The following is an 18,352-nucleotide window of genomic DNA, read 5'->3' on the forward strand; positions in this document are numbered from 1 at the left end:
TTAAGCATGTTGGGTTTGGGGTATCTATTCCTGTCCCACAAGGCACCAAATTTTTTTCACAGAATTCCAATTTTCTTTCCAATTCCCTGCTTAGGCAGACGCCCGTGGGTGTGTTTCTGGTGTAGTAAGGACCAAGATATTTCAGCTCCAGCGCAGGGGATATGAGATGAGCATTGAGGTACAAGGCAAGATCACAGAAGATGGCACAGGTATGTATCACATGGACATGGCAAAGTGATGGCAGGCCATAACAGGAGGGCCTGGCAAAGATGAGGAAAGTGGAGTGACATGTCTAGAAATGCTGCCATTCATTAATAATCCCTCTTTACTGTGCTCTCTCTCAGGAATAGAGATGACTGGAACAGGCTCCTGTGGAATCACACCCGTCATGAGTAAAATCAGCTTTGACCTGCTGGACTCTCAGTACAGACCAGGGATCCCACTCTTTGGGAGGGTAGGTAACTTCTGAGACCCTGGACAATGAATGGCATAGCAAACTCACAAGTGCACAATCCCATCAGATGGAATAGCAGTGTGCAGATGACATGGTCCATATTCCTCTGCCTTTGCACAGGCAGACGAATTACTGTCTGTTGGGGCACTCTAACAGACACATGGCCCTGAACCTCCTGGCAGTCAGCCCAGTACAGAATAGAAGGCCCGTTGTTCTGACACATGAGAATAACATCAGGGAGCAGCAAGTGTGGGAACATTATCCAGGTGCAAAGGGTGACCACAACACAGGTAGGTGTGGTGACCTCATCAACAAGGGCACAGTCCCACAGTACCCAACCAGACTGAGCAAAGCAGGGCTGGTGGCAGTAACAGGTTCCACCAACAGTCCAGCAATCACCAGACAATGTGAGGTGATGAGTCAGGGCTGAGCTCAACCAAGGAAGTCCAGTTAACCAGATGGGAATAGCAGGAGAAAGAGCTGGGTGTAGGTCTACCTCCAATGTAGCTTTAGTCAAGGACTGGGGCAAGGCACAAGCTTGAACTTAGAGTTCCTGAACCAAGAGGCAGATGGTATGTGGTGGAGGTCCCATGTGAAGCTGGCCAGGGGAATTAAAACCTACTGAGGAACTTAGGGCTCTGACAGATAATTTCCCTAGGCCGATCAGATTGTTTTGCTGAGAATTTTCTCAGTTGCTGCCTCAGACAACTCAGGACTCACCCCACACATTTCCACATTCACGTCTTTTGTTCTTCTCCTCAAGAAACATCCTGCCTGGCAAGGAGGAAAAGGGAGAAGAGGCTTTAAGACTTGGGAATTGTTTTCTGTTTCTAGTCTAAAACCTGAAGTTTGTTTTTGCTCTGTTAGGTGAAGCTGGTAGATGGCACTGATGCTCCAATCGCCAATGAAACCATCATGATTTCTGTGGATGGAGACAGATACAAAGGGAATTACACTACAGATGAGCAGGGACTATCCTGGTTTTCCATAGACACTACCACCTTCACACAAGCCTCCCTGGAAATCCAAGTGAGTGGCAGACACAGGGCAGAGGTACTGGGGTAAGCCTCTGTCTTTCTGATCAGTAGGGGAAATATCTATCCATGGGTTATCAGTCTTTCTGCCGATTGGAAGACAAATCAAGTTTCTTGGCACGTCACCTCTCTTCTCTGTGTCTCCTGTGCATGTTCTCCACCTTCTTCTAAGAGTGGGAAATATAGAACATACCCAGAGTTTTTCTGTGGACTTTCATGTGACTTGTTACCTGGTTTTGGTCAGCTGTGAATTTTTTATTCTTCTTTATCAGGCTGATCATAAAACTGAACTGAACTGTTATGACAGCGACTGGATCACACCTTCATATGAGCATGCCATGCGTAGAATAAGTCGGTTTTACTCCCCCAGTAAGAGTTTCCTCAAAATTGAGCCAAAGCCTGAGATGTTAAGTTGTGGCTCCCCCACGGAGATCCAGGTGCACTATATCTTCACATCAGAGGCCATAGGAGAGCAGAAGAAAATTGTCATTTACTATTTGGTAAGAATTATTTGTGGTTACTTCGATCTATGGCCACAGAGAGCACTGTGGCACATATAGCTACCTTCCATGATGAGCAACCACAGCACTGCTATATGGTCAGTCCTTAGCCAGTAATGATAGAGAGAGTTTGAAACTGAAAGTGTGGCTTGCGGCAGTGGGATTTAAACATATTTCCATAATGTTTCTCATGTTGTCTTCTGTGTGCAGACATGGGTAGGGCGTACATGTTTTATTAAGAACAGAAGAGAGACACAATATTGATGGAAAGACCATTGTCTTGGGTGCAGCCATCCAAGACTCTCATTTCATAATACTCCATCCCCAGTTTTCCCCATTCCAGATTCTGGTTCATATATGGTCACAGCTCAGAAACCAGCATCCTGCAACAAGAAGATGAAAGATGAGGAGGAAGGCAGTCTCCTACTCAGTTTTGTCCTTTGGTAGTCATCTGACCACTGAAACTAAAGCAACACCTCTAACTATAGCACCAGAAAAGCCCAATAAACTTAGAGTTTAGGTCATATATCGGGCAACGGTGGAAAGTTTGGGATACCACAGTAACTGGAACAGACTATAACATGCTGGCATTGAGAACCATGAATGGATTCATTTGGGGGGGGGGCAGAGAAGAGAGACTAATTCAACTGTGACTGAACAATGATCTATCAGTTTCGCTTGGGAGAACAGGGATAATCAGATTAATATTCAAATAGAACTTCTTTCCCCCTAAATTTGTTTTTCTGGTCTTCCCATTCAGCGACACTAGCAGAAGAGATGAGAGTAGCCTTGGAGAGCCAGAAGAAATCAGTGGAACAGACACTCCTGTTCTGATGGATTATGCAGAACATGAGGGGGACTTAGACTAGATTACAAAAAAGAGAATAGAAACCTGTGGCAGAGATGTCCATGTCCTTATTTTCAAGACTGCTAACAATAAACTGAAGCATAAGATTCCTGTTTATCCCGGTAGCCTGGGAAACTTATTCTTAAGTATATGCATACAGCAGGTAAGCAAACAGTGAGGGAACTTACATTTTTATAGGTGTGGATCCCACATCTTGAAATTAAAATATGGTGCTATGGAATAGATATCCTACATGGAAAGTAATTGTATAAAAGGCATATAAAAGGAAACTTCTTCTAGAAATGAGGAAATTATAGCTAGCATTCAGGCTGTTGCTTACTGCCTGACTTCAGGTACCTTATTCAAGCTCTTCTTATTTACAGCCTGTGCTCTTCTGTTCCTACTCTGTGTGAGTTATGAAACTAATCCTGATTTAATTTTTCTCTAGACTGTTTCACAATGCAACTGAGAGTGGAGCAAGGAGAACTTCTGATCATCAATCTGTTCCAAATTGTTAGAAATGTGCATATGACCCACAAACTTATGGCTGCTCAGAGGCAAAGTGCATTTGAACCTGATCTATATATTCAATATGTACAAAAGGGAAGCCAGGTCTGACCAATGAGGAAACATTGGTCCTCCTAGGAGTGAATATTTATGTCTCCAAAGACACAGTAAATTCCCGTCTGGCACTTGCTTAGTATCTTCTTGGTTTTGGTCACAGCTGGCAGTGCTGTTCATACTCACAGTCTACAGTTAACGCAGTGAATGTTCATTCTCCTTCCCTTCAACACCGGTAGCAACAGTTACAGGAAGGTTTCTCTGTCACACAGGTGATGGCCAAGGGAGGCATTATATTAGCAGACACCCATGAACTGACTGTGAATCCTGGAGATGGTGAGCAGAACTATGCATTTTTAGCATCTCTGATGATTATTTGGGGGCAGGGGGATGTAGAGAAATTATTTCAATTCAAACATTTAATGTTTGAATTGAAATGCAGTTTCAAAATTAAATCTTTTTAAATGAAGTGGCTTGGGTTAGTTTTGTTTTCTCTGAGCTCTGTCAGGTGCTATTTTTTCGACCAGAAAATTTTAGAAAATTCAACAAAAAATATGCCTAATGTTTTGGTAATTTTTTCCTCAAACCAACACTTTTTGCTGACTGCTCTACCCTATTCAGATTGTGGATGCTTACCAGTGTTGTAAGACTCACACATAGAGTGAGCAGGAAGAAGAACATGTTTCCTTTTCTTTCTCTCTCTCGCTTTCCTTAATTTTTTTGGTATTGTTTTTCCCTTATAAGCATGCAAACACACACATACTATATTCTTACCAATACATTTAATTTTATTCATATAAATGTCCAAGGATTACACATTTCAGTAACTGAGGCTGGCTATGATACATCTTTAAAAGTCTTTCAACAATGAGACCAGGGAGACATTTTGGAAGTCTATGAGAAGGAGTTGCACTGCAGTGGATATAAACAGTATATGGAAGTAAAGGATCTTGTGTGATGCATGTTCATGAAGGTTCTACATCCTCACTAGTAGTAGTGACTAAACTAACACCCTGGCTCATAACAAGAGATGTTCTATCATCACCTTTGTCCAGATTGTGACATGAAGCTCAGGCCCAGCTAGGAAGAGTCTTTCAACATAGAAGGGCATTTTCCACTGTGGTTGGAGCAATAGCTTGGTGTTCCAGCTAAATGCTTGCTTAGCAGTAACTTTGCAATGATATTCTTTTAACCACTCTGCAACATTGACTGCTGCCACCCATTACAATAGTCCCTTATTTCTACATTTTTTCCCTCATCTATTTTTGTAGAGTGCACAAGATCTTGGAGCTTGAGGAAGAAAGGGGTTGGGAACATTAAGAAATTATGCCAGATGTTAACTGGCGAGAATCTAGAAGGCATGTTGAGGCCCACCAAACTCATCTCATTTGTCTATTACATGATCACTGTTTGAATGTAGGTGTCTTCAGCAACAGCCATAGACTTCAGTCATGTATCAGTATTCCTGCCCCTACGAACAAGAAATGTTCAGCAAGAGTGAACTTGACTTTTTTATCTGGGGAAGGCAAATGCATATACTGGAACTTCTTGTATGTTGCTTAGCCTTTTTTGTCTCTGTTAGCTTATGGGACATTTCAGTTGACCTTCCCTGTTGAGGCAGCAGTTGCTCCCCTGGCACGGATGCTTGTGTATACCACTTCACCCAGTGGGGAAGTCATCGCCAGTTCAGCAGATTTCCAGGTTGAAAGTTGCCTCCCCAATAAAGTGAGTATAAGTCAGGGTTTATGCAACCCATGTTTGTCTCATGGCCAGTAGTTCAGTTATCAGTTCCAGAATGTAGGCAGAATTCACAATGGGTTCATGAAATGGTCTGACCAGATGTTGACTGAGGATTAGTGACTGAAACTCCAGAATAAGTTACAAAGCCATAACTATAAAAAGTGGAGCAAGACAGAATAAGAAGAGGAATCACTGGTCATTATTAATTACATTGGTCAAAGCTGAATATATATTAGAAGAGCTGCAAGGCACTAGCAGAGCTTAGTTCACAAGGCTAGATGCTTCAATATAATAGCATGTAACAGTGTCTGGAAAAGTGGCTGCTTTAACTTCCTTTTGGGCTTGCAGGTCAGACTGAGTTTTGTACCCAAGGAAGGTCTTCCTGCCTCCAACACACACCTGCAACTCCATACCTCACCAAGGTCCCTGTGTGCCCTCCGCGCTGTGGACAAGAGCGTTCTCCTCATGAAGCCTGAAGACGAGCTCTCTCCCAGCTCTGTAAGTCTTGGTTATTTCCGGTAATGAGGAATTACAAAAACAAACCAGTTCTTCAACTACAATTAACACCACTGTGGACATGGGGCCATGTATTTTTATAGGTGCACTTGTTTTTTAGAAGCTGGCTTTTATCAAGGGAGTGTTAAGTAGTGTCTGTGTCCCTGTAAGTGCTGACCTGCCACACTTTTCCCTGGTTGTTTGCATTTCCCCAGGTGTATGATCTTCTCCCACTGAAGGAAATCCGGGGTTATAGCTTCAAGGAATACTACCTGGAAGAAGACAACATAAACCCTTGTGTGTCACTTGACAACATATTATTAAATGGATTCGTCTACATACCCATTTCTCCTGATGGCGAAGGTGATGCCTATGACATTCTCAAAGTAAGCTCCAGCCTTTTGTTTTAATTTGTTACTCCTTTTTGGAATACAGTCTCCACTCCTCTTCTCCCCTGTCCTGAAGGGTTTTTTAGTGATCTTTGCTTTAAGCTTGCTAACTTTTGTATGCAAGACAATAACCAGGCCCAGGCCCTGCATTTATGTAGCCCATCATTGGTACCCAAGTGCTTCTCCGAACACAGAAGGGGCTCCTCATTGCTAGTAGAGATACCTGTGAATGGGCTCAAGTAAGGAAACTTGAAAAGTCCTGAGAAGTGACCCCTGGTATCATGATATTAGAAACCCTTCCTCAGTCGTGCATGTTCTCTCTCTGTCTGGTGTAGATAGGTCTTTAATAAAGTGCCAGTTACTTTGATAACCCACAAACCCACAAACACACCTATACCCATCTGCACAAGACTGGGTATCCTCAAACTAATGCTTTTCACACGTGTCATTTTCACCCAGGCAGATGTCCCCAAAGTAGACCTGTGGCCTTAGCTTTCCATCTGATCATGCCAAGATTTAGCCTTAGGATGAGTATGACATGATAAAGCCTCAACATCTGGGTTGAACCAGTCTATCTGGCACTTATATACAAGCCTTTGTTACTCTGATCGATACCAGACATATGTACATCTATTCTTGACATACTAAAAATAGTTTGTTTTCAAAACTGTGTTTTCATATTTTTTGCTCTTCTTTCTCTTTGTTTACTAGGAATTGGGCTTAAAAGTCTTCACTAGCAGCAAGATCCATAAGCCTGAAATCTGCCAGCATTACCCAGGACACATGATGGAAAGGAGTTACAGTAGTTCTAGTAAGAATACGTGCTTCATTTTACCTCCCACACAACTACCTAAAATTTACCACCCTGCTTCTTTCCTTCCCTCTACTTCTTTGAATATTAATTACACCAGGCAGACCAGATTCTCTTGTCAGATAATACTGACCCAATTCAGGATCACTCCCTTGCTGGCCTCAGTCCTGAAATATGAAACTGATACACCTCTGCATGCTTATGCCCAGCTAGACAGATATGCCTAGCTAGAACTGTGTGTGCTCGGTGACTCCCATGCCAGCCCCTACAGCAGGGATCCTGTAGGCACTAAGACAGTCTGCCTACATTGGATGGACTGTGCCAGCACAAAGTAGTGGCTTTTTCCCATCAGATCTGAGTCCAGCTATGGAAACCTAAAAAAGGAGTCTTCACTTCTAGGTAGTCACATTCTAGCAATAACTAGAGAAACAACTAGGGCAAAAGTGGGTCAAGATAAATGAGATGGTGGTACAATTCTGTGGGTAGATATTTTACCACCGGGGGCTGAGAAATTTGGTTCTGTTCCCAGCTCTCCCACTCACATGACTGTAAGACGCTGGGTAGGTCAGGTCACTTCTCTGCAGCTTCAGTGACTGTGAAGATAGAATAATGACATTACTTCTTTTTTTCTGAATAGTTCTGAGATTAGAAAGGCTATACAAAACACTCTCACCTATATCACTTCCAGTCACTGACTTTTCTGGTGCAGTATCCCAGCTCCTATTAAAAGATGATAGCTTTTGGTCTAGTGATAGCTTCTAGCCTTCTATTCATAACAGATCAGATCTTTGGTTTTGAAATGCAGGATTTGTCTTCAGAGCATGGCCTGAGAGAGCTGGCTGCTTTGAGAAGGTGTAGTCTTCTAAGGCTGATGGAAATCCTTTCATAAGGCACAACACTGTGCAACACTGTGAGAAAGCATCTCCCTGTTCTGGAACCGTTTATTTGCTAATGGCCAGAGATGTAAAGACCCATATTCACCTCAAAAGAATCTTAGACGGAGAAGGGGAGGGCTAAGTGTGGCTTCTGTTTCTGGTCATGTATAAACACAATCAATTCTTCAACCAAATTTAATAAACTATGTGCAGCTGTAATATCTGGAGGCAGTAAGTTCCACATTTGACTCTGTATTGCAATAGAAATGTACCCTCAATAACATCATCATACATGGCTCTTTTGGCACTGCTGGGTTTGCTGGCAGTGGGGGAAGAATGCTCGACCCCATCTAATCTCTGTAAGAAGAGCAGCAACATTAGGAAAAATGAAATATTGAGATGACAACAGAGAAATACATTTGTTTCCAGTAGCCAGGGTTTCAAAGTTGTTCTTTCAATTTTAAAATTTTAGCTAAGAATAACCACTACCTGGAAGGAAAGTATCCTCCCGATTTAGAATGGAGTTTGACATGTCTTTTCCTTTCTTCCTGTCCTTGAACAAATTTGCTAGTTGCTGCATTGACTCTGCTTGAAGATTTGGACTATGAAATAACAGAACATATGGTTGCTGGCAATCCTGTGGAGACCGTCCGGAAGTACTTCCCTGAGACATGGATCTGGGACATAGTTTCAGTGAAGTAAGCGTTTATGGGAATGTAGAGTGTGGTCACTGGGGCCTCGGAAGATATTTAAGCCTCAGTGGAAGTGTCAGTATTTCAGTGAGAGGGATATTTCTAGTAGACAGAGAGATTTTTCAAGGTCACTAACTATAGGATGCTTTGGGAGGACGTGCAAAAGCCAGTGCCCATATACCAACTGGTCAGGAGTTTGCTGTCAGCAGGAGTGGTTCAGTAGGCCGAGAAAAACATAGATGATCACGAGAATATAACTGAAATCTTGTTCTCCGTCCCTTGCCAGCTCAGAGGGAAATGCTGATCTAGATGTGACCATCCCTGACACCATCACCGAGTGGAAAGCCAATGCGTTCTGCACTTCGGCAGACACGGGCTTTGGCCTGTCCCCGACAGTGTCCCTCAGAGCCTTCCAGCCCTTCTTTGTAGAGCTCACCGTGCCCTACTCTGTAGTGCGTGGTGAGGCCTTCACGCTGAAAGCCACCGTTTTCAACTACCTGACCGCCTGCATCAGGGTAAGAGACATTCACAGCTTTGCTCAGTCTGACAGCTTAGAGAAAGCTACAATGGGCCACTTATAATATGGTTTCCCAAGCCAGATGACTGATCTCTGACTATAATTTCATATAGGTGTACATATGGGAATTTTTGGTGTATTTAATGAAGGGGGAATATGTTTTTCTGACAAAGTTTTGAAAGCTGCATTTGATTCAGAACCTAAAGCTCTGTTGCTGAGGCCTTGTCATTACAGATTTACATCATTGTCCTATAGAAATATGAAACTTGGGTTATCCACAGACCACAGCATCATTGCATACCCACATGGAAACTCCAGGTTCACCAGGGTGGATACCTGTGTTCAGCCTTTAGTCTCACCTCATATAAACAGCTCACAAAGTATCACACCAGATTTGCTGGAATATGCAGACTTCCTGTGATTTATTGCATCTGCCCCTAAGACGCTGAGCAGAGCTATATAGTTTCACTATTCTTATCTGCATTCTTTCACCAGCAAAAAAGACGAGAGAATTTGGGAGGTGATTCAAACAAAATCTCCATCACCTTTGCTCAGTTTTTTATAAATACAAATTTTTATTCTAAAAGGAATGAAGCTGAAACAAGGAGGGGCACCGATCCAGCCGTTCCAATGCACTCTCATTTATTTCCCTGTCTTTCCTGTTTTGTCTCCTATTTTCAGGCTCCTTATTCCACTCTCCCTTGTTCCCTTACTAGCTTTCCCACTGCTAATGTTTTACCTCTTCACCTAACTAATCATGAGGGGGGTCTTTAATTCATGGCTAAGTTTGTAGTCATTGCTTTGCCTTTACTCATACAACTGGTCCATGCTCTCCATTTTCCCAGAAAATGGATTTCCTTTCCAAAGATACATGTCCTGTTCTCTACACTTACTTCCCCAATCTCTTACAATCGTACACATCTCAGCCTTTCCCCACTTTATCACCCAGTTCTTGCTCTGCAATATCCGTTAGGTTCTCAGTCCCACAGTATAACCAGCTCCACTACACGTTTCCATGCACTGCCTCCAGTAACCCCAGCTTCTCTGCAATTCCAACCTTCATGACACCTCTCTGTACAACTGGCAGGTCAGCGTGTCTCTGGCTGAATCTACTCATTTCCTGGTTAAACCAGTAGAGAAGCAGGAAGAATCCTACTGCATCTGCATGAATGAAAGGAAAACTGTGGCTTGGGCCGTAACACCAAGATCTCTAGGTAAGAGGCTGGATAACAAGAAAATACTGGGATCAGATATCTGTGGATGACATCACATCTTTGATGTGAGGAGCTAGGTGACTCCAAACGTGTCTGGAAGGATCTTGTCTATGCCAGAAGTGAGAATTCCAACCTGAGGTTGAGACACTACACGGGGATGCAGTTTCCGGGTCCTAAACAAACTATTTAAGTGTTACGAGCCATTGTTTTCTTAACATTTGAATAGAAATCACAAATTCCCTTAATGCATGCAAAGCACTCAGACATTCCTGTTGTGGAGCTGAGAATGTCTTAGCTTAATGTGGCTGGGTCTGAAATATTTTAATCGAAGCTTGCTTTCTCTGAAGCCTCCCAGAACAAGTCTGTTTGATTTACAAGACCTGCCCCTCCACTACTTTTCTTGCTGATGGACTAACACCTGCTTGGGTGGCCATCATGAAGGAGGTGGCCTGGAAGGCTGCGGCTGGATCAAGATAAAACACTGTCTCGAGTTTAGTTCTCCTCTTGGAAAAGCTTCTCTGTAACGCACCAGACAGTGCCCAGAACAAACACAAACCCACCTTTCCCTGGCACTGCCCGGCAGGGCTGGCTGACCCCTGTTTCCTCCAGGGCAGGTGGAGTTCTCGGTGAGCACTGAGGCCCTGCAGAACCAGCAGCCCTGCGGGAACACCATTGTGGAGACCCCTGAGAAAGGGCGGAAGGACACGGTCATCAGACAGCTGCTGGTGGAGGTACGTGGGCTGCTGAGTTTGGTGGCACAGAAAAGTGGTAATAATTTCATGCTCCACAGCAACAGCTGCTGTATGATAAAGGTTTTCTGTTTTAGCCATGATAGCAGCAATAATGGCTTGTGTGACTCTTATTCTGCACGCTTTTATAAAAGAAGCATTGATAAATCTCACACAGGCCAATAGAGCCCATAACTCATAAAGTTGCCATCTCATAGTAAAAGCAGGGTATTACACTACATAGTGGGACAGAAATAATAAGGCAGGCAATAATGACAGGTTTGTCCCAGACATATCATCTGGGAGATAAATGAGAACTCCTTGGTTTTACCTGTAATAAATCACAGGGATAAATGTAAATGGAAGACTTGCCAGAAACCTTATGCATCTCCTCGAGCACATGGCCAGTACTCTGGAATATGGAACAGTCACCGCAATCTACAAATATTTTCAAACAAAACTACCGTCATGGTTTTGAATTGGTTTTATTACACTTTTACTGTTCAAAACAGTATGAACTAACTTTTTATTTTTGCATTCTTTTGTACATTTTTTTCTTAAGCGGTGTTTTGCAATGATAAAACCACAGCTTTTCCTATGATAAATAGCCAGGCATAAAATTAATCCACAGTATAAGACTCCCTGTGATATTAATAGCAAACAAAGAGTACTAGCTTGTTGTATAGTGAAACCTATATAATATCACATGTCATAATATTGTCAATCCTACGCATGACAGGAAGGAATAATCATATTTAACAAAATTAAGTCAGGAGTAATATATGACATTGCAACTCCTCCTTACATTGCAGACATTCCAATTTTCAGTAAGGCAGAGCTATGTAACTTCAGAAAATGTTTTGCTAACCTGAATGTAAGGATGGAACAACAATCATATATGTTAGGCGGCTTTTTTTTTTTTAATTTCACTTATTTACAAATGAGTGTGATTGTATAGTGCATTTCGTGTATCAGGGCTCGAATAGCTGTTTAACATTTCAGGAAAACTTCCTAATTTCATATATGCCTTCAGGAAAAAGAGTGTTTATTTTGTTCTTTGAAAATACTGGAAGATCAGAACTGTAGTCTTTTCTCCCAGATGGCAGGGGAGTGAAAATAACTGAATGAGCATTAAAATTACTTCTGTCGGGGTGTCTGAGAGATTACTGGTTTTATCCTGCTATTGTAATGAGGTAATTAATCTACAGCAAGCCCTGACTGGATAGAATCAGAGATTAGCATCCAAGGCTGAACAATTAATTAGCAGGGGTGGATACAGTGTAACTTGCTTGGGGTGGAGCTGCATTGTCCCAAACACATGGATGTCAATATCCCCTGCAGCAGGCAGCGCATCCTGGTGAGAGAGAAGGGGGTCTGCCAGAGCCCCTGGGGCTTCCTCTTGCCCTTCAGGAAACCAAGGCTTGCTGAGAGCTAGTTGGGAAACAGGATGTTTTTTCACCCAGGAATTTCTCAGCTGGAAAGGAAAATCTTTCAAATAGTTACAGTTTGTATGTTTTAATTTCCTGTTGAAATGTTCAAAGTCAAACAAAACAATGGATTTCTCATTTAGTTGCATTTCAGAATGACATACTGAAACAAACAAGAAGGTGCCTTTTCAAACAGAAGCATTTAGCTCTGTCATAGTTTATCCTAAAAGCTTTTTCTTTTTTCTTTCCCCCCCCCCCCTACTCTTTTAATCTTTCTCTGTCCTTTTCATACTGAAGAAGGAGAGACGATGTATTTTAACTGTGTGAGAAAGTGAAGGTAATACCATTGTTTAAATGCTGGAAAAAATTTTCAGCTGGCAAAAGTTGGGAACCAGTAATGAAGCAATGGGACCTCTCCTATTTGGAGGTTAAAAAAATTGATGCGAGGATCTCACTGAAATAAACTCTGACAAAATATGTTTTCTAGTAAATATTTGATTCCTGAGTTTTATGCAGAATGTTTTTGACCAGCTCAACAGAAAACAGGGCTTCTTTTCTGACTTCAAAAATTAGGCTAGAAGTTTTTGAAACAGAGGGATACAATCACCAGTTGACTGTGGCATGTAGTTAAATTTTGGGTGTTGTAACATGTCACTTGTGGGTGCACTGGAGTGCTCTAGTTGCCACCTGTCAAAGCTCTCGCATACATATCTTACCGGTGTCCCAGGCACTCAGCCGTCATCGCTGTCTGGGGAGTTCTGCTAGACTGGGCCAAGGCAGGTAGCACCTTGGAAGACAGAGCCCTGTGGCTCTGTTAGCACTGTTGGTAACATCATCTTGCGTGTTATCTACATCATAACCTGTGAAGCTGCAGGGCTTCTCTCAGTAATAAGAAAGGAAAGAACATGTTTTCAGTTTCATGTTTGCAATTAGCCAGTATGTTGTAGTCCTCAATTATCCTCAGTTTAGCACACAGAAGAAAAAACCTTGTAAGCAACTTCTAAAGATTTTTCAGTATAATGAAGTTATTACCACAGGAGAATTTATAAGTATTTAATTTTCTTAGAGTCCCTTTTAGTTTTGTTCTTGATATTTCTTCCTTTTCTTTTTTGTTGTTGTTGTTTCTCATTTTTTTCTTTTTTTCTTGCTTTTTTCCCCAAGCCGGAAGGGATTGAGGTGGAAACTACCTACAACTCTGTGCTCTGTGCAGCTGGTAAGAGCCTTTTGCTTTCTAAGACTTTCTTTGCTGAGGTAGAGACTAAAGACAAAGGGAAAAGACAAGGTTTGTGAATGCTCTGCTCTGAAAAGAATGGTGTAAGGATCTGATAAAATTGAACAAAGTAGATGTATGTCCAACTGGTAGTGAAACTAATTCTTCCTAAAGGAGAAGAGCTGAGGCTGTAATAGTCCCTGCAATTACAGAGACAGAAGCATATCTCTTAGGAACTGATGCTGGCCAGGTCCCTGTAGGGAGAGAATATCTGGGATTTAATAGGCTTATCGCTAACGTCTTTCATGCAATGGGTGTAAAATCACAAACCGGACTCTGCAGTAAGCCAGGTCTGCCCACCAAAGCAGAAGAGGCCAGAAAAATAAGCCAGAAAGTGTATTTGTCAGTCAAGGCCAGCTGATAGTGCCATGTAGAAGTCCATGACAGTCTGTGTGTGAGGGTATTGCAGGCCCAACACAAAATGTGCAGGATGGGAAGCTTCCACAACAAAATTGCAGATGAATGGATTTGTTGAAGGCAGGAAATCCCTGTGCAGGGGATGGTGTCTCACGCTCTTAGCTGCTACCCATGCATGTAGATATATCCAGAATTGTAACCAAATTGATCTGGTTTTTATCCCAGAAAAGTCTATGTCAGAGCCAGTCTCCCTGGTTCTCCCAGAGACTGTGGTGGATGGCTCAGCCAGAGCATATTTCTCAGTGCTAGGTAAGTGAAGCATTCTTAATGCGTCACATGCTATTTTGAAACACTGCCATGTTTCTTCAGGCTGTGCTCAGTCTACTGGCAAGCCCTGAACTGTGCTAATTTACACTGGAAATTGTCCTGTTCCCCAGGCGACATCATGGGCACTGCCATGCAGAACCTGCACCAGCTCCTCCAGATGCCGTTCGGCTGTGGGGAGCAGAACATGGTCCTTTTTGCACCCAACATCTACGTCCTGGACTATCTGAACAAGACAGGGCAGCTGAGTGAGGAGGTCAAATCCAAGGCCATCGGATACTTAGTGAGCGGTGAGCTGGGACACAGCTTTTGCTTCTCTGTTCATTCCTTCCCTTGGCAACTGCGTAAGGACACTCTTGGCCACTGGCATGTATGATCTGGGGGAGGCTGTCCTGGTGCATTAAGGGAACATGTGGTAGGTCAGTTGTATATAATACAATATCTGTAAGAGAGAGAATCCTGCACTCAGGTGGAGGTGCAGGCTGAGAGAGGACAGCATCCAAACAGGAACGTAGAAAAAGTCCAGGACTGGCAATAACTCAGAGTTCTCTCTGTAAGAAAAGGGATATATGAAATACATAAATCAGGCTGCAACCATTAATCATAGCAGCTGCTTATGTAGATCTCGGACCCTCCTTAGGATTAAGATTTAGAAAGTGTCACTCACCTTCAGCTAGGCCAGAATTTTAACACACTGGCTAGGACATGTTGGCAGACATAACACCAATACATATGGACACAGTAGGTATCTGCTGACTAACAAGGGACTGGTTTTACTCAGTTACTTTGCAGAAAAATTGCACTTCCTCCAATGAAAATGCTGTTTTCTGCATCCCTATCCTGTGTGGGGCTCACCTTTGTATTCAGTTCTCCTCTGGCAACTGTTTTCCCATTTCTCTCAAGTCTGGGATACATTTACTTCTCCTCATCAAGTCTAAGGCAGAGAGCAGCAATGACCGCAGATACCCAGTTTCCAGGAGTTTTAGGAGAGAGGAAGAGAACAAGGATGGAGGCCCTCAGAGCTGTGGGTTTGCCTGAACTTCCATTGTAACACTGAGCAGCATAGCTCACACTTGTGCCGTAAGAAGGGGGATGCTGTGTTCCCTGTCTGCTACATTTCCTTTGCATGGGTCCTTGAAAAGTACTGTGACAACTAAAATATTCTTCCACTCTCTATTTCAGGGTATCAAAGGCAATTGAACTACAAACACTGGGATGGTTCGTATAGCACCTTTGGGCCCCGTTATGGGCAAGTTGGGAATACCTGGTAAGACTTCAGTACTGCTGGCTTTTCATTTCTGCTTTTCATGCCCTCCCTTTCCTCAGTGTTCTCTTGTGCTTGTTCATTGTGGAGGTTGAAATGGAGGTGGAGATGAAATGATAATCATGGCATCATAGGATAATCATGGGGGATAATGGAGCAGGGAAGGATGCTAAGGGAGATGCCTTTTAGGTTTGCAATGCTGCACTGATAGCTATTTACCTCCCCTGACACCCTTCTTCAGCTCAAGTGAGGGTGACCTGTAGGATGCCCTAGCTAGCTCTTGTTTAGCAGAAGATGCTGATGAATCCCCAGAGTGCCGTTGCCCACCTACCCGCAGCCCTCGGGGCTATGAATAGCAGGCTCCATTTACCATTGGTCCCTATCTCACTGAGTCACTAGGCTAGCTCACAGTTTCCAACCAGCCCCCTGTGATCAAGTCCCGTAGCCTTTACTGCTTTCCTCCAGAACAATGATGCCCACATGGGCCCTGTGACCTATGATGGATACGGGGCCTGCTCAGGATGTCTCAGTTCCCTCTGTCACTTTCAGGCTCACAGCCTTTGTCCTCAAGTCCTTTGCCCAGGCCCGGCCTCACATCTTCATAGATGAGAAGCACATCCAGGATGCTTTGGTCTGGCTCACTCAAAAGCAGAAGGAGAACGGCTGTTTCCGCAGTTCTGGGACACTCCTGAACAATGCCATGAAGGTAACGTGTCTGCCTGGTTGGCTCCACATGGGCTTTGTCAGGCTGGAACTTGACCATAAGTCACTCTGGGACCAACAGAGCTATTTCAGCACTTGGGGGTTGGGGAGGAGGGGGAGTTAAATATGTGAACTATCACAGAAGCAGGAAGAAGCCAACAGCAGCTTCTGAAGGACTTACCAGGAGAAGGAGGCTTGGAAGAATTTGTCCCTGCAGGATGTAGATATGTAGCACAATGAGAAGACAGTGGTGCTGTGTGGGATCAACATCTACTTTTGTGGTTCCCTGCAGGGTGGAGTGAACGACGAGATCACGCTGACGGCCTACATCATTATTGCATTGCTGGAGATTCCTCTGCCTGTAACTGTATGTGTCTGCACCCCAACCCAAGCCACATATGGTACTAACCTGCCCTACTTGTGGCCCCCCAGATTATGAGGTTCCTTTACCTCTTGAAAGAAGAAATCCTCTCTGAATATTCTTTCTGTTCAAGCCTAGACTGGAATAACACTTTTCATCCATTTTCCTCCCCTGTCCAATCCTGTCTCCCATATACACATTTCACTTAATCTTTTTCTGAGTTCTTTCGTGGCGAATCAAGCTTTTGCTCCTTTAAAAGAGTACAGCTTGGATTAACAGTGAGTTAAATAATATTTAAATCTCTGAAATGAGCCAAATAGGTTTTCTACACCCACAAAAATCTCCTTTTGTTTGTTGGAATAGTACATTCCTGTTGAACCACTTGCATGGGCCTATTGAGTTGACTCAATAGCACAGGTCTGTAAAAAAAAGGTGGCACACTCATGGATTCATTCTCATTTTCTCTGCCTCTTTTAGATTGTTTTATGGGAAATCCCCATCCTTAATGCTTGGGGAATAAGGTATACCTATAGGTAATAACGTATACCTATAGGGAATAACGTATACCTATAGGGAATACCGTAAACGGTAGTCTGTGAAAAGCCTGAAGCCTATTTAAAGGCAATGTGGTTTTGGTCATTCTGAACCCTGAGTCTATGATCCACTCACTGTGAGACAAGCCTCTGGTGCAGGTAAAATTGGGGTGTGAATTTCAGCAGGATTGCTGAGCCAGGATGGTTGCCAGGCTGATGTAATCCCTCTGCTCCGAATGTAGTAGGGACTATTTTGTGTTGAAAATTTTTTCCTGTATAGTGAGAACCAGCAGAAGGAATTATTTTGTCAGTAGGGTGACATGGATGACATTAACTTCACCAGAAGAGTATTCTTTCTTTGGTATGTGTTGTGTTTAGGAGGCAAGTTCTCAGGCAGAGCTGTATTGGATAACAAGGATGTTTTTCATTTCCCTATCTGAGCCTGAAAGTGCCACTGAACGTGAAGGGGTTTGTCAGAATCTGATTGGGATATGGGTGCATTTCAAGTTAAGCTGCATGAACTCCTGAGCATAGCACAGCCCTTAGGTATTCAATGCTATTGGCAGGCATACAGAGTATTTCTGTAAGTAAAATAAGCCATATTAGATCCCTCATAAAAAACTTACTAGTACTGTTCTCAGCATGTGTAGCTACTGCCATGTCTTGTCATTAGACTGAACTCCTCCCCAATACTTACCTTACAAACAGTAGTAAGCATAGGAAACCTTAGGTGAGGCATAGACCCAACCAGTTTTATTTTTATTCTCTGCTTTCTCAAAAGCAGCTGAATTCCATCTCCAAAAGTGACCACAAAAGATTTCATCTTCCAGTACACACCCAGTGAAGGCAAAGTACAAAGCCACTGAAAAATAAGTCTTTCCCTTCTAGACCATTGATTAAGCTGTAAACGTGCTGTTAGGCTTCAGATCATGGCATGCCCCCCTGCAGTGTTATTGCTTCAATTTTATACCAGTTTTTCCATCACAAATGAGGAATAGTCATGTGTCTTGGTGAAAGGTCACGGAGTCACAGTGTCTGTTACTTAACACTATGCAAAGTAGCTACATTTTGCTTTGTTGTAGCGACTGTGTTCTTAAACCATACTTGAGATTCTGGCTTCAAAAAGACATGCATTGCTGATGTTAACATGTCACAAAAAATATTCCAGAAAATAGAAAAAAAGATATTCTTTCTTGTGCAGAGATAGAATTTACCTCCAGACTAGAAGCTATGTTATCAAGTTCCAGCAAAATGAAA

At 43.0% G+C, this 18,352-nt stretch overlaps 1 protein-coding gene across 1 annotated transcript in view; it reads left to right on the top strand.

The window, feature by feature from the left end:
• LOC143163797 (alpha-2-macroglobulin-like) overlaps positions 1 to 18,352 on the top strand; it is a 41,851-nt gene that overhangs the window by 14,471 nt on the left and 9,028 nt on the right. Inside the window, exons 9-27 of the mRNA XM_076345679.1 lie at positions 95 to 209; positions 345 to 454; positions 1,322 to 1,483; positions 1,761 to 1,988; positions 3,669 to 3,732; positions 4,979 to 5,121; positions 5,485 to 5,634; positions 5,847 to 6,017; positions 6,732 to 6,831; positions 8,278 to 8,404; positions 8,685 to 8,913; positions 10,003 to 10,129; positions 10,739 to 10,860; positions 13,446 to 13,497; positions 14,137 to 14,220; positions 14,349 to 14,525; positions 15,418 to 15,502; positions 16,049 to 16,205; positions 16,494 to 16,568. Of these exons, the coding sequence (XP_076201794.1) occupies positions 95 to 209; positions 345 to 454; positions 1,322 to 1,483; positions 1,761 to 1,988; positions 3,669 to 3,732; positions 4,979 to 5,121; positions 5,485 to 5,634; positions 5,847 to 6,017; positions 6,732 to 6,831; positions 8,278 to 8,404; positions 8,685 to 8,913; positions 10,003 to 10,129; positions 10,739 to 10,860; positions 13,446 to 13,497; positions 14,137 to 14,220; positions 14,349 to 14,525; positions 15,418 to 15,502; positions 16,049 to 16,205; positions 16,494 to 16,568 (2,478 nt within the window). The remainder of the gene's footprint in view (positions 1 to 94; positions 210 to 344; positions 455 to 1,321; positions 1,484 to 1,760; positions 1,989 to 3,668; positions 3,733 to 4,978; positions 5,122 to 5,484; positions 5,635 to 5,846; positions 6,018 to 6,731; positions 6,832 to 8,277; positions 8,405 to 8,684; positions 8,914 to 10,002; positions 10,130 to 10,738; positions 10,861 to 13,445; positions 13,498 to 14,136; positions 14,221 to 14,348; positions 14,526 to 15,417; positions 15,503 to 16,048; positions 16,206 to 16,493; positions 16,569 to 18,352) is intronic.

Source organism: Aptenodytes patagonicus, chromosome 1, assembly GCF_965638725.1.
Source record: "Aptenodytes patagonicus chromosome 1, bAptPat1.pri.cur, whole genome shotgun sequence".
Classification (NCBI taxonomy): domain Eukaryota; kingdom Metazoa; phylum Chordata; class Aves; order Sphenisciformes; family Spheniscidae; genus Aptenodytes; species Aptenodytes patagonicus.